This window comes from Culex pipiens, chromosome 1 (genome assembly GCF_016801865.2).
Source record: "Culex pipiens pallens isolate TS chromosome 1, TS_CPP_V2, whole genome shotgun sequence".
Taxonomy (NCBI): Eukaryota; Metazoa; Arthropoda; class Insecta; order Diptera; family Culicidae; genus Culex; species Culex pipiens.
In genome coordinates, this window is record NC_068937.1 from 101,494,761 (window position 1) to 101,509,567 (window position 14,807).

At 44.0% G+C, this 14,807-nt stretch overlaps 4 protein-coding genes across 6 annotated transcripts; 2 read left to right on the forward strand and 2 right to left on the reverse strand.

Annotated features, from left to right (window-relative positions):
- The first annotated feature begins 91 nt into the window (after positions 1-91).
- On the forward strand, positions 92-726 carry LOC120425432 (signal peptidase complex subunit 1). Its single transcript, XM_039589961.2, has 3 exons — positions 92-255; positions 324-470; positions 533-726. The coding sequence occupies exons 1-3, from the start codon at positions 232-234 to the stop codon at positions 653-655; spliced, it is 294 nt and encodes a 97-aa protein (XP_039445895.1). The 5' UTR covers positions 92-231; the 3' UTR covers positions 656-726.
- LOC120425431 (tRNA-uridine aminocarboxypropyltransferase 1) lies at positions 653-1,937 on the reverse strand. Its single transcript, XM_039589960.2, has 2 exons — positions 1,616-1,937; positions 653-1,548 (listed from the first exon to the last, which is right to left on the reverse strand). The coding sequence occupies exons 1-2, from the start codon at positions 1,808-1,810 to the stop codon at positions 718-720; spliced, it is 1,026 nt and encodes a 341-aa protein (XP_039445894.1). The 5' UTR covers positions 1,811-1,937; the 3' UTR covers positions 653-717.
- Positions 1,938-2,294: 357 nt separating this feature from the next.
- On the forward strand, positions 2,295-5,321 carry LOC120425425 (cell division cycle 5-like protein). Its single transcript, XM_039589953.2, has 2 exons — positions 2,295-2,482; positions 2,547-5,321. Exons 1-2 carry the CDS (start codon positions 2,438-2,440, stop codon positions 5,319-5,321), a joined length of 2,820 nt encoding a protein of 939 aa, XP_039445887.1. The 5' UTR covers positions 2,295-2,437.
- Positions 5,322-8,015: 2,694 nt separating this feature from the next.
- LOC120425428 (succinate--CoA ligase [GDP-forming] subunit beta, mitochondrial) lies at positions 8,016-10,288 on the reverse strand. 3 transcript variants are annotated; one of them, XM_039589956.2, is made up of 4 exons: positions 10,159-10,288; positions 9,483-9,729; positions 9,328-9,427; positions 8,016-9,144 (listed from the first exon to the last, which is right to left on the reverse strand). In XM_039589956.2, exons 2-4 carry the CDS (start codon positions 9,673-9,675, stop codon positions 8,178-8,180), a joined length of 1,260 nt encoding a protein of 419 aa, XP_039445890.1. In that variant the 5' UTR covers positions 9,676-9,729; positions 10,159-10,288; the 3' UTR covers positions 8,016-8,177. The 3 variants fall into 3 exon arrangements, with proteins under 3 accessions (XP_039445890.1, XP_039445891.1, XP_039445892.1); XM_039589957.2 differs by having other exon boundaries at positions 9,483-9,726; positions 10,159-10,273; XM_039589958.2 differs by having other exon boundaries at positions 9,483-9,702; positions 10,159-10,247.
- Positions 10,289-14,807: the final 4,519 nt, after the last annotated feature.

Genomic DNA, 14,807 nt, shown 5'->3' on the forward strand with positions numbered 1-14,807 from the left:
AACGCTCTTGTGTCCAACTCCTCTCCAAAATCGAAAACATCGCACATCGCACCTGATGACGTTTACAAAACAAACCTCGTCAGCGCATCTGTCAAACAACCGAGAATCTCGATTTTTGCTCCGTGGCCGCCGCTTGGACAGATTTCCTGACGTGTTTCTTTCGCTGAATTATAATTCTGGGTAAAAAGTGCTTATTTTGCGATAAAAGGAATTTAATAATAATATTGTACAATGTTTAACATTGCAACGCACATGGTAAGATGTTTAAAGTGGCATAAATAAAGTAGTAACGTAGCTGAAATGGCTCCTTATTTGTATTGCAGGACTTTGAGGGCCAGGGCCGCGCCGAGCGTCTGTCTCGGCTGATCATCACCCTGTTCGGTGCCGTCGGACTCGTTTGGGGCTACGTGATCCAACAGTTCTCCCAGACGGTGTACATTTTAATTGCCGGAGTGCTGCTGGCTTCGATCGTAAGTTTTGGGGGTTGGTTTTACTACTTACAGGTGCTTTTAATGTTTTTGCCTATTTACAGTTAACCATTCCGCCGTGGCCAATCTATCGCCGCAAGGCACTGAGCTGGCAGAAAGCCCGTCCGGAAGCTCAAGTCACAACCCCAGGATCGGAACCCGAGTCCAGTAAGAAAAAGAAAAAGTAGTTTGTAAGCTTTCTTTAAATGTCTTTAAATAAACAGTATCGAAATAACAAAACTTGACCTTGTCAAACGGATTCTTCTGTCTTTTGCTGTTCCTGCAACTTTTTCTGGTATTTGTCCTCCAAAAATAGTGGCCTCCGATAGGCTCTCAACGTATGATGTTCGTAATATTCGTGGATTAGATTATACATGTGAAGGAAGAAGAACAGCAGATTATCGTACTGGCCGTTGTACGGCTCCGGTTCTCCTTCTTCCCGAACGCGGTCCGCCGAAACCACTTTGTTTGTTGGGAAGTTCAAATATCCCAAATGCTGCAGCCCTTTGTAGCGTTCGTCCAACCCGTAGGCAGTAATGTGCAGTTCTATGACAAATTGATGAATGGCCTCAACGGTGGCCAGGAACCAACGCGGACTGTCTTTTTGATGGCGCCAAAACTGCGATATCCGGTTCTGAATGACCACCGTTTGAAGGCAGCCAACTCGCTCGTCCTTGTAGATTCCCCGGCACTGACTCCAAGTGCTGTCGATGAAAACGGCCTTCCGGACCGGAAGTCGATGTGCCAACGCTGCGTGCTTCTTCTTCTCGCCACCATCAGCACTTTCCTCCTCTGCTACAAGATCGTTCAGCTTGCACTTTAGCAACGTCCCGATGTGATACCCCTTGGGCAAGCCGTAATTGTCCTTAAACTTCAACGATTCCCCACTGAACAGCCCGTCCACCGTCAGGGCGTCCGGCGTAGGGAATATCAGCACCGCTCCCTCCTCCTTCCGGTAATCCGGAATGTCCGGATAGGTGTATATGGTCACATCATCCGGTGCCAAAACTGCCGCATGCACAGCCGTAGACTTTCCCTCAATTTCGCTCCTGTGTTTGATGATGTCGATCTGGATCGGCAACTAAAAACCAGGAAAAAAAAAGTTTCAAAAACCACTCTCTAAAAACAAACACGCCCTCAAACCTTACCTTAACGAAAGGCACCCTTCCGGTCAGCTCGGCCACCGGCACGTAGCAGCCGCTTCCGTAGCAGAAAAACTTGCGCGATTTATTGCAGCGAACGCACGGACTGCGGCCCTGCACATCTTGCAGAAAAGCCGTATCGTTGATGTGCATTCCTGTGAAGGGATTTTCCGGTAGCGGATCGCCGGCAGCATCGGCCATTTCGGGTTCGCCGGTTTTTCGGAGGAAGTTAGCGTTGAATGATTGGTCTGAGTTCTGGGAGTTGAAAAATTTTAGTGCGGTCTCTCGCCTCGCGTGGAGAGGTGTTTGTTTTTATTTATACGTTTTGAAACCTTCAAGTGGAACTTTTGCTGCATGGGAAATGCGCACACTCAACTCAAGCAAAACATTGTAAAACGGCCATTCTCATTTTTCAAAACATTGACAAAAATAAGAACGAAATTTCCTTCGAAAAATTAAAAGTGAGAGTGTGTGCAACACGGAGGTAAACTTTCTGTGAAGATACCCATGGCACTTTGAAAAGTTTAACTCCATGTTGCACGCACACACTCTCACTTTTAATTTCTCGATAAGTTTTTCATTTCCTAGGCGTTTACGCCCTTTCCTCATTTTGCATCCCATGCAGCAAAACTTCAAAACTTTAGCTGTTGTAGGGTTCCCGATTGGACGTTTGAACTGTCAAATTAGCAAAACGACACCAAAACGCGAGAGACGGCTTTTTCACGAATTTGCGTTCCTCGCCGGATTGAAAGTTTAAATCGCAAAAAATACTTGTAAAAAATCAATTTCCAGTGGTAAAAACAGTGCAAACTACTTCCCGCCGCCAAGATGCCTCGAATCATGATAAAAGGAGGTGTCTGGCGCAACACCGAGGTATGTAATTATATCATTTTTTTTTGGGTGGATTCCGAATGTTTTTTCCGCCGGTTTCTTCCAGGATGAAATCCTTAAAGCGGCCGTCATGAAATATGGCAAGAACCAGTGGTCCCGAATTGCCTCGCTGCTGCACCGAAAGTCCGCCAAGCAGTGCAAGGCGCGCTGGTACGAGTGGCTCGACCCGAGCATCAAGAAGACGGAATGGTCCCGCGAGGAGGACGAGAAGTTGCTCCATCTGGCCAAGCTGATGCCGACCCAGTGGCGGACGATCGCGCCGATTATTGGCCGTACGGCGGCGCAATGTTTGGAGCGGTACGAGTACCTGCTGGATCAGGCCCAGCGCAAGGAGGACGGGGAGGATGGTGGGATGGACGACCCGAGGAAGCTGAAGCCGGGCGAGATTGATCCGAATCCGGAGACGAAGCCGGCGCGGCCCGATCCAAAGGACATGGACGAGGACGAGCTGGAGATGCTGTCGGAGGCGCGTGCCCGCTTGGCAAATACGCAGGGCAAGAAGGCGAAGAGGAAGGCTCGGGAGAAGCAGCTGGAGGAGGCACGCCGATTGGCCGCGCTGCAGAAGCGGAGGGAGTTGAGGGCGGCCGGCATTGGGTTGGGCAACCGGAAGCGCAAGTTGAAGGGCATTGATTACAACTCGGAGATTCCGTTTGAGAAGGAACCACAGGCTGGGTTCTACGACACGACTGACGAGTTTGTCGTTCCGATAGCGGCGGATTTCTCCAGCTTGAGACAGCAGAACTTGGACGGGGAGTTGCGCACGGAGAAGGAGGCGAGAGAGCGCAAGAAGGACAAGGAAAAGTTGAAGCAGAAGAAGGAGAATGACATCCCGTTGGCGATGCTGCAGAATCAGGAACCGGCGAAGAAGCGGTCCAAGTTGGTGCTGCCGGAGCCGCAGATTTCCGATCAGGAGTTGCAGCAGGTCGTAAAGTTGGGACGGGCCAGTGAGATCGCCAAAGAGGTTGCGTCCGAGTCGGGTGTGGAGACGACCGATGCTTTGCTGGCGGATTACAGCATTACGCCGCAGGTGCAGGCCACTCCCAGAACTCCGGCACCCGTCACGGATCGTATTCTGCAGGAGGCCCAGAACATGATGGCTCTCACCCACGTGGATACTCCGCTTAAGGGTGGAGTCAACACTCCGCTTGTTCAGTCGGACTTTTCCGGGGCTCTTCCGCAGAGCCAAGTGGCTGCCACGCCGAACACGGTTCTGGCGACGCCATTCCGTTCCGTTCGAGGACCTGACGGGGCGGCCACTCCGGTTGGTTTCCTTACGCCTGCATCCGGTGCAATGGTGCCGGTCGGAGCAACTCCCGGCGGTACCACCCACACGGGAGCCACGCCAAACTTTGTCCGGGACAAGCTGAACATCAACGCCGAAGAGACGATGTCGGTGGTGGAAACTCCCGCCGCTTACAAAAACTACCAGAAACAGCTGAAATCATCGCTGAAGGAAGGTCTTTCCTTGCTGCCGGCGCCTCGCAACGATTACGAAATTGTTGTACCGGACAATGAAACCGACGAAACCGCCGACGACGGATCGGGCGCCGAGCCGATGGTGGCCGACCAGGCCGATGTCGACGCCCAGCGTAAGAAGGCAAAACGTGCCCAAGAAGCGAAAGAACTAGCGCTCCGTTCGCAGGTCATCCAGCGTGAGCTGCCGCGTCCCCTGGACATCAACATGACCGTGCTTCGTCCCCCGAACGAAATGCAAGGTCTAACCGAGTTGCAGCGCGCCGAGGAACTCGTCAAGCAGGAAATGGTCAAAATGCTCAACTACGACGCAGTTCGCAACCCGGTGGTCAATCCGCAAGCCCCGCCCACCAAGAAGAACCCGCTGTCCGCCCATCTGTCCTACCTGGAGCAGCACCCGTACGAAGACATTGAAGAAACCGACCTCGACCAGGCCAAAGAACTGCTGCGCGAAGAAATGGGCGTCGTCAAAACCGGCATGGCCCACGGCGACCTCTCGCTCGAATCGTACACCCAAGTCTGGACCGAGTGTCTCTCGCAGGTGCTCTACCTGCCCTCCCAGAATCGCTACACCCGCGCCAATCTGGCCAGCAAGAAAGACCGCATCGAATCCGCCGAAAAGCGGCTGGAAATCAACCGCAAACACATGGCCAAAGAGGCCAAACGGTGCGGCAAGATCGAGAAGAAGCTCAAAATCCTCACCGGAGGCTACCAGGCGCGTGCCCAAGCCCTCATCAAGCAGTACCAGGAAACCAACGAGCAAATCGAACAGAACAACCTGGCCCTGTCCACGTTCAAGTTCCTCGCCGCCCAGGAGGACCTCGCCATTCCGAAGCGCATGGAATCGCTCACGGAGGACGTGATGCGGCAGACCGAGCGCGAAAAGACACTCCAGAAGCGGTACGCCGCGCTGACCGAGGAGTTTAGGGATCTGTTCCGGGAGGAGTCACGACAGCCGCAACCGGTGGAAACGAGCCGTCAGAACGGACGAGGAGCAGGCGTGCAGAAACGGCTCGAGGAAGAACAGGAGAGCGAGAGTGAAGAGGAGGAGGAGGAGGAGGAGGAGGAGCAGGCGGTTGAACCTGTGGTTGAGGAAGCGGTGGCGGAGGAGGAAGAAGGTCCGGGAGATCCAGAAGAAAAGGACGGGCGAGAAGAGGAGCAGCAGCCTGAACGGGAAAAACCAGCGGTGGCGGAAGAAGCTGATGCCATGGACTGTCAAGAGGACGAAGATGGCCAGCCGAGTCACAAAGCCTCCTCAACTTCCTCCTTCTTCCACACCCACTATTCCTCCAACCATACCAATTACCACAACCAACACCCCACCCCCTCCAATCCCCCAATACCATAATCATTCTCACAAAACACCCCAAACCAACCCCAATAAACCACTACCCACTCACATTCAAAAAATCCCAACAAAACCTTCAAATTTACTCACCACCCACTCCCAAAACTCCCCCCATCCACACCCTTCCCCCATCCCATTTCACCCAAAAAACCCTCCACCATCTCAAAATAATCCACCCCCAAAAAAATCCTATCACCTATAAACCCATTTATACTTCTCACCACACACCCCCCCATCCCAAAAATTTCCCCCCAACCCCACACCTACACCAACAACTATTTCCCCACTCACCCCCAAACACATAACACACACCCCATTACCAACTATAACAATACCCAATAATCATCTAACCTACTCACCTCAATCTACTATCGACAAATTACGACTAACGATCTTGACAATCACAATGTGTTCGGAGCATGTTTTGAAAATTCCAAATTTCAAGAGTTTCACAAGTTTAAAAAAAATGATAAATTTCAGAAATTGCAATATTAATTTTAAAGAGATCAAAAACTTTTGAAAATAAAAAAAAAACAAGTTTCAATCATTTGATTTACCTTAGAATATTTTTTTTAATAATTTTATGATATCAACATTTTCAAACAATCTCAAAAAAAATCTTAATTTTTATCTGTAATTTTTTAATCTTTATCTGGAAAACTAAAAAAAAACCCGATTTAATCCCACCTGGGGTGAGATAGAGCCTTTCTTACTAAAGAATATAACAATGGTGGAACTTCTTTCAATTCATAACATCGACTCTGTTTATTTATAACGTCAGCACAAAAGAAAGTCTTATGATGAAAGCAAAGTATTATAAATGATGTTTTCCAAAAGAAATAAAAAACGCATTTTCACCAAAAGAATATTTTTAATCCTACATATTCTTAATCAAACAAGCGTTTGTGACAAACCCATCCATGGTAGTGGCTACCATATTGTAGGGTTAAATTGAGAACACGCACCGACGTATTTTTGCTAAAAACATTTCGTGCTTGGATTGACTGATTAACGCAGTCAGTTTTACTATATCGAGAAAAAAAAAACGAAGTTGACTTTATAGCTGTCGGCCACCATTGCTAGTACCAACCACTAGTGTCTTCCTTTTTAACTACAAGGACTTCGCCGCCCTGGGCTCCTAAGTGTACTAGAGTATGGCACGGAGCGACGGCGCCGAATACCCAATATTTACACAAAGAATTTTAGAGCGCCCGCCGCGGGATTCGAACCAGCGACCTCTGGATTGGAGTCCAGTGCGCGGTCCGATTGATCCACACGGGCGGGACGAGCGGTATGGTAATTTTAATCCTCGATTATGGAGAGAATGATAATGATTTCGTAATTGCTACCATGCAATTTTGTGGAAGCATGGTACATTTTACCATATTTGCGTTTACTTTCACCAAAAAGCCACAGTTAATTTAATAAGCAGCATTTTTAGCAAATTTTCTTAAAACTACCATGGTCGGGCTTTCAGTGTAGCAAGCTTCCCATGCGCCAGTGACAACGCACACCGCGGTTTTGGTTTTCTAGCTTCGGTACGAGCCCTTTTGTGTGTTGGTATTTTGGTTCATCGTACCATCGTACCGAACAAAGCAGGCGCAAAGAAAAACCGAGGTACAAGTGAACCGCGTGTGCCGCACGGTTCAGGGAAGATAGCCATTCAACTTCTACGAAGAGACTACAAAAAAAGTCGAAAAATACTAAAATGAAATTTCTAGAAGTATTAAGTTTCAACATTTCTAAATATTTTGAAATTTTGAAATTTTTAAAATTCGATTTAATTTTTTTTTTAAAGATTTTAATTATTTTTGTATTTAGAAATTTTAAATAAAAAAACATTTAAAATTTACAAAACCTTTAAAAAGTTTTTTAAAAGTTCAAATAAAAAAATCTAATTTTTGTTTTTTTTTATTAAATTTTAGAGACAGAAGAAAAAAACAAACAAAACAAACGACTTAAAAGTTTCAAAACCTAAAAAATATTGAAAAATTATCTAAAATATATAGAAAGAAAGTAAATATAAAAAGAAATAGAAATGTAAAAAACAAACTAAAAATCTATTTTTTTTTACTTTTGAAGATTTAAAAAAAATCTAACAGCATTTTTTTTTATTTCGAAAATTCTAAAAAATCTAATATTTCAAGATTAACAATTTTAAAAGAAAATTTAATTTTGAGAAAATTTAAATATATCAAAGATTAAAAAACCAAGCCACGTAGCCCAGTGGTAACGCTTCCGCCTCATAAACGGTAGATCGGGGTTCAAATCCCGTCTCGGACCAACACAACTGGTGATATTTTCCCTTCTGGATTCGATTGCTTAGTAAAGGGAAGGTAGTGTATCGTCACAAACTGGACCTTATCAACGACACCTTAGGAAGGCGGCCTATGGAATGTTAAAATTAACCTTAACTTATTAACATTAAGTTGATTAATAAACGTTCACTGATTCCGCTTTGTAAATGCCGGCCCCGATACTCTTCAAGGGTATTTTTTCGTCATTCGATTATCCGAAGTGAAATTTTTCCGAGGCCTTCGGATAATCGAGTCTGTACAAATTTTGATCGTAATTTGTCAATGGTAGATCGAAATATTACTATCGATAAATCTCGATCGTGAGTCGAGAAATTACGATCGAGTGCAAATATCACTATTATTGTGGAACGGTTCTTTCATGTCAGAAGAAACATACTTTATTTTACTAAAAATGCAATGACATTGCGCTTTAATTCATATAAATTCATCATCTCGGTTGCTGCACGAATATCCAAGAACGGTAGTCTAACATGCTACTGACTACAACAGCTATTTAAAATAAATGCCAAACAATTCTTAACCAAATCGAAACATCCGCCTAACTAATCGCCTGCACCGCCTTCTTGGCCGCCTCGTCCAAGTCCTGGGCGGATTCAATCTTAAGCCCCGACTCTTGCAGTATCTTCTTGGCGGCGTTCACGTTCGTTCCCTCGAGCCGCACCACCAGCGGAACTCGCAGCCCGATAACCTTGGTGGCGTTCACGATTCCGTTCGCGATTGTAGCACAGTTTACGATGCCTCCGAAAACGTTCACCAGGATGGCTTTCACGTTCTGGTCCGAGGTGAGAATCTGGAAGGCTTTCAGGACTTGGTCTTCTTTGACGTTTCCGCCGACGTCGAGGAAATTTGCGGGCGCGCCTCCGTTCAGCTTGATGATGTCCATCGTGGCCATCGCTAGTCCGGCGCCGTTGACGAGACAGCCGATATTGCCCTCCATGGCTATGTAGTTCAGGTTATATTTGCTGGCTTCGATTTCCTTGGGGTCGGTGTCCTCGTGCACTTCCATCGCAAAGATGTCCTTTTGCCGAAACTCGGCGTTGTCGTCAAAGTTGAGCTTTGCGTCGACCGAGATCACCCGACCGTCGTCCGTTTCCGCCAGCGGGTTGATTTCGATCTGGGTGCAGTCTACCTTCTGGAAGAGAGAGTAGAGCTTTTCGATTTCCGTGGCTGCCGTCTGGACCAGAGGTCCCTTGAACTCCAGGAAGCGCGCCACGTCCTCGGCCTGGGCACGGCTGATGCCCGCGAGGATCGAGATGGGGACGGTTTTGATCTTTTCCGGCGTTTCCTCGGCCACCGCTTCGATGTCCATTCCGCCGGCCGGCGAGGCGATCAACACTGGTCCGTTGTGCTCGCGATCCATAACGATCGACAGGTAGGTTTCCCGTACGATGTTAATGCTGTCCGCGACCATTACCGATTTCACCAGGATTCCGTCCTTGGGGGTTTGCTTGGTGATTAGTTTGGCGCCGACCATCTTCTCCACCAGTGGGATCACCTTGGAACGGCTGTGAAGAAATTTGGATCAGTTAAATCAGTTTATTGGTTTGCCCAACTGTAGAGATCTCTCAAAGAGAGTTCAGTGATCTCGATCGTACACAAAGAAATTACTTTCAACTGCAGAGAAGGTCAGTGCAGGCAGGACCCCCTGAAGAGCTAAACAAGTGATAACAGCAGACGGTTCAACTTACTCTTTCGTGATGTGCACGCCTCCCTTGAAGCCATTATCGAAATGACCTTTGCCCCGACCGCCGGCCAGAATCTGCGCTTTCACCACGTACTCGTTGACGTCTGCAAAACGTTAATATTACTCTCTGCAACACAACAAACTATCAATTCAACTCACTGAAATCCTTCAGCACGTCCTCGTCCTTGCGGCCCTCGAGCACCCGGAACGCCTGGATGGCCACACCGCTCTGCTCCAGCAGCTTCTTGCTCTGGTACTCGAGCAGGTTCAGATTGCGGGACGCGACCACCGCCGCCTTACGGACGGCCAACAGCCGCGGGTAGACGCGGGATAGCTGAGCAAGTGACGTCATGGTGTGGAAGTTCGAGACTGCGAAGAACTGAAGCGAAATGAGCAGTTGGGACTGCTGAAAGTGAATGAAGAATTACTATCTGTGCTGTGGCTATTGACGATGAAGCGACTGATAAGGCTGGGTGTAATTGCTTGAAGTGAGAGAGATCGCAAACAGTTCGCTATTGAACACATTCAAAACATTTACAATCTTTCAAAATGTAGGTCTTGAAATAATTTTTAAGTAATTTTATTAAATATTTGAATTTTATTCTGAGTTTGTTAAACCAGACAATACCCAACATTCTTGTAAAGACACGGGACTGAAAGGGCTAATACATGGTTGTAAATGTTACATCACTTTTCATTGATTCATTGAATGAAAATTTGGTGGAATTTCTACGGAAACTGGAACACGTATCATAAAAAATGAAGGGAAAATGAATCAAAAACACTTCGCCTAGTAAAAACAATAATAATTTCAAATTTTGCAACCATTTCTTACCAGAAATAAGCAGCGTAATAGAAAACACGACAGCCGGTCCAAGCAACTCTCACGCACAACGAATGCTCTCCGATTAAATTCTTGTTTTGACGTTTCTAGACAATGACTTGCAATTTAGGCTGCGTCAGTGTGCGACACAGCAGCACGCAGCCAAACGTCTCACCAAAATTCGACGCCAACATTTCAAAAAGCATTATGTACAAACCGTGCGTTTTGAGAAAGACGCATTTGAATGAAGATGTTCTAACGAATGGGCCACGCTTGGTTTTGGGCTTTTTAGAATGAATTTAGACCAACTGTAAGGCAAGGGTCCTAACGATGGGACAAACAGACTTGGTGTTATTTTCAATGAGTTTCCGAACAAAGTACTAGATTTTATGTGTTTTTCGAAAAGTAAACGTCAAACTAAACATAAAAATGATTAAAAGTCAGAATCGACCAAAAATGACATGGTACAATTATGCGTAGAACGGCAGTGAAGGTCTGCGAGAAATTTTTAACAAGCTTTGGGCTTGGTTGAGTTTGGAGTTGACAAAAATCCAGAACCACACATGTTTTTTCTACGGTGCACATTTTAAAAAAAGCGGCGACGCGCACACAAACTGCGGACTGGCGTTGAGAATTCGACTTATAAGGTCGGCGGTTACTTTGCAACTGATTTATGAGTTTTAAACATACACCAAGAAAAATATTTTGTACGATCAGCCTGTACGAGGTTTGATTCAACAAATTTTTTGTTGAATATAATCAACGCCGATTTTGCGTTGAACCAAACCTTGATTTTCTCAATTCCACAAAAATCTTTCGTTGTTTTGAAAAAGTTGCTTTGACGTTTAGCGTTGATTAAACTAAAATATTGATTTTCAAATCAACAAAACATTTTGTTGATTCAAATATGCCTTATTTTTCTAGGTTTAATTAAACAATTATTGCCACAGGTGGCAGTGCGTGGCCGAATGGTTACGCTGTCCGCTTTGTAAGCGGATGATTCTGGGTTCGTTTCCCATCTGCTCCAACCTTCCATCGGATGAGGAAGTAAAATGTCGGTCCCGGCCTTGGTTGTTAGGCCGTTAAGTCATTCCAGGTGTAGGAGTCGTCTCCATGCCATAAGTACAAACAACACACCAAACCTAGCCTACTCCGGTGGAATCGCTGGCGGCGGTTGGACTCGCAATCCAAAGGTCGTCAGTTCAAACACTGGGGTGGAAGGTTCCTTGGAGTAGAAAGAGGTTTGGGTGCTCTCCCCATTCAAGCCTTCGGACTCCTAGGTTCGAGCAGAAACTTGCAATAGAGACCACAAAAGACCCGGGGGTCGTTAATGTGGATGGTTTGATTTTTTTTTTTTTTTGATTTTTTGCACAGCCAAACAATAAAGCCGTAATATGCGAGAAAGTCTGTAACTGGTGAATAGCGCACACACACTGTCACAGTTTGTAGAAGTGTCACGGCGTGTTTTCTAGAACAAACTTTTCAGGAAAAAATAGTCATCGCTACTTTCAAATGTGTCTTATAGGAAATTTTCTCAGCTTTCCAATGCTTCTAAGAGCGAAATGTTTCATCGGGAAATTTCTGAGATATCTTTATTTTAAGTTTTTTGGTTTAAATTCCTTTATTATTTATTGGAAATTTTGTACTAACAATTTAGAAAACTTATCAAATGATGTGTTTCATGTGTCATTTACTCATCAAAATGTGCAAAATAAGGCAAGAAACAACTTTGTAGAAGGTTGCAAACCGCTAAACATTTTGAAAATTATGTTTTGTCTGAGTTTTTGAATATATGATATTTATTCAGAAATTAAAATCATAAAACAGTGTAAAAATATAATTTTTGCAAGAATAATTAGATTATTAATTTTTTTGTGTACAAATATCACGTGTCTGCTCTGATTTACCTTTTTCAACCGAAACTTTGGCAGGTTTGTGATTGTTAATGGTATTATTAAATTTTAATGAATAAATTTGATATTTTCTTAAGCAAACATTAACCAGGAACATAAATACAAACATGATTTAAAATCGAAAATGTACTACATATTACTGTTGCAAGCTTCAAAAGTCATATTTTCATGAGTATAAAATAAAGATAAAATTTTATAAAATATTTTCTGTTGAAAATGCACTTAAAAGTAGCAATAAAACTCGAGTCTTCCAATTCAGAATGCTGAAAACACTGTCACAAACTTTTTTTTTAATATTATTTTAACAAAAAAAATCAAACAAAAACCTTTTCGAAACTATTTGAACAAAAATCAAGAAATATTTTTTTTTAGAGATGAGATTTAAGATGAGAGTTTTAAAAAATTCTAAAATATTGGTAATTCATTTGATACAAAAAAAAACTAAAACGATCATTTCATACTAATGAAAAGTATTTCTCCTAAAGCCTGCAACAGTAGTTTGCAGTTATATATCGAGTATTAAACATGTTTTGTGTTTGTATGCAACTGGTTAATGTTTGATTAAGGAAATATGATATTTATTCATAAAAATCTTGTAATACCCTATCAATCTCAAACCTGTAAAAATTTCGGTTGTAGCAGCTAATTCCAAGCTGAATCAGAGCAGACCGGTGTTATTTGTACACAACAATTATGTAATAATCTATTTGTTCTTGTGAAAATGATATTTTAATGCGGTTTTATGATTTTAATTTCTGAATAAATCCCATATATTAAAAAATCGGTTAAAACTTCATTTTCAAAATGTTTAGCGGTTTGCAACCTTCTACAAAGTTGTTTATTGTCTTATCTTTGCACATTTTGATGAGTAAATGACACATGAAACACATTAGTTGACAAGTTTCCTGGACTGTTATTTAAAAGTTTCCAATGAATGATTAGGGATTTTAAAACAAATTAATTAAAATTGAGATATCTCAGAAATTTTCCGATGAAACATTTCGCTCTTAGAAGCATTGGAAAGCTGAGAAAATTTCCTATAAGACACTTTTGAAAGTAACGATGACTATTTTTTTCCTTAAGGTTGCCCAGAAAATACGCCGTGTGTCAAATGTGCTGTAAATACATCCATTCTCTTCGAGACGGACGAAGTAACTTTAATTAACAATTCAAGTGATTTGGTGGCAGTTTAGTGATTGTTTTTGCAACGGGATTGTGGCACCCATCAATAAAAACATCGTCGGCTCAGGCTCACAGAGAGCCGTGAGCCATGGTTCATTTGGTTCAACCCAGGTGAGGCTAGCCAAAATGAACCATTGGCTTGAACCTGATTCAAAGAATGTTAGGCTAAACGGCAAGCTTTGTTACATCGTGACACTGTTCAACCCCAAATCTACTACTCCGTAATATTTGTTACATCGTAACATTGTTACACCGTAACATTATTACGGTGTAACGAATGCCACGGTGTAATGAATGATACGATGCAACGAATGTTGCGGTGTAACAATGTTACGGTGTAACGAATGTTGCGATGTAATATTGTTACGGTGTAACCATATAACGGTGTAACGAGAATGTAACATTGTAACATTTTTTTATTTTTTATTTATTTTTTTTTTCCTAAAATTATTTTATTAGGTCCTTTTCGGTACTGGGACCTGGTTAGGACCGAGTCGGCTTTTGTAATTACATTTGACTTAATAATTACAGAGGATCTTGTGTGTAAATGTTAGTGGAAGGGGAGCCGATTACCCGCGGCCTACTCGGGGTTAGTAGGGAAGGGATTGATGTTAAAGACAAGGCGTGGGAAGGGAAGGGGGATTGTGTAGGGGTCTTGGTTGGCTCTGCTGGCCTTTGCGTTTTGTCCTCAGCCGCAACACATTGTAACATTGTTACATCATAATATTTGTTACACAGCAGCATTATAGCTATGGTTATCATTAGCCTGGTTAGCCTGGCTTAAGCCATGGTTCATGGTTCACTGAACCAGGATTGAACTACATACACCCTAACCAAAAATCATGATTTTCTGAGTTCAATATCCCACTTTTCATACGAATTTTTGAGTTCAACCCATATAACCATTTTTATGGTTGTAGTACCTGAACTCAAAAAATCGTATGAAAAGTGGGATATTGAACTCAGAAAATCATGATTTTTGGTAAGGATGTAGGGAGGTTTAAGCCGAACCAAGTTTATAGTTGGACCTAGCCTAACTGGTTAATTTGGGAACTCTGTATTCTGGTGAAGCCGGTGGAAGTCCGCTGACAACGACGCGGAGTTGCCGCTCGCTTCGTCTCCCGAGGGTGTAGAACTCCACTTTGTTCGCAATCAAGTGTATCAGCGCGGGCTCAAAACGGTTCTCGGAGAATATATTCAATAGTTTCTTCACGGACTTTCGAGACCGGCCCGTGGCTTAATGGCTACGGCTCCCGCCTCATAAGCGGAAGGTTCCGGGTTCGATTCCCGACCGGTCTGCTTGATTATGAACAAAAAAACGCATGGAATCAGGTGGGATTCGAACACACACCTTTGGATTGGTAGTCAGATGCTCTAGCCACTCGGCCACCGAGGGGTTGACACCCCTTGAGTGAATTAATCCGTAGTGGTGAAATAATGTCACAAGGTCATTTACTATATAATACAACAATCCCTTTCCCAACGATTCCCCTACACACACCACACATCATATTCTATAAATAACTCGAAGTGGTTGGTACGGTATGTCCCCACTTCTTCTTCTTC

Bases quoted from the DNA above. Each gene is read 5' to 3' on its own strand.
- LOC120425432 (XM_039589961.2), top strand. From the start codon at position 232: ATGTTTAACATTGCAACGCACATG. The intron at 256-323 runs GTAAGATGTTTA...TTTGTATTGCAG, and splicing joins TTAACATTGCAACGCACATG to GACTTTGAGGGCCAGGGCCG. The intron at 471-532 runs GTAAGTTTTGGG...GCCTATTTACAG, and splicing joins GAGTGCTGCTGGCTTCGATC to TTAACCATTCCGCCGTGGCC.
- LOC120425431 (XM_039589960.2), bottom strand. From the start codon at position 1,810: ATGGCCGATGCTGCCGGCGATCCGCTACCGGAAAATCCCTTCACAGGA. The intron at 1,549-1,615 runs GTAAGGTTTGAG...CCTGGTTTTTAG, and splicing joins GAAGGGTGCCTTTCGTTAAG to TTGCCGATCCAGATCGACAT.
- LOC120425425 (XM_039589953.2), top strand. From the start codon at position 2,438: ATGCCTCGAATCATGATAAAAGGAGGTGTCTGGCGCAACACCGAG. The intron at 2,483-2,546 runs GTATGTAATTAT...GGTTTCTTCCAG, and splicing joins GTGTCTGGCGCAACACCGAG to GATGAAATCCTTAAAGCGGC.
- LOC120425428 (XM_039589956.2), bottom strand. From the start codon at position 9,675: ATGACGTCACTTGCTCAGCTATCCCGCGTCTACCCGCGGCTGTTGGCC. The intron at 9,428-9,482 runs GTGAGTTGAATT...AACGTTTTGCAG, and splicing joins GGACGTGCTGAAGGATTTCA to ACGTCAACGAGTACGTGGTG. The intron at 9,145-9,327 runs GTAAGTTGAACC...ATTTCTTCACAG, and splicing joins GGCGTGCACATCACGAAAGA to CCGTTCCAAGGTGATCCCAC.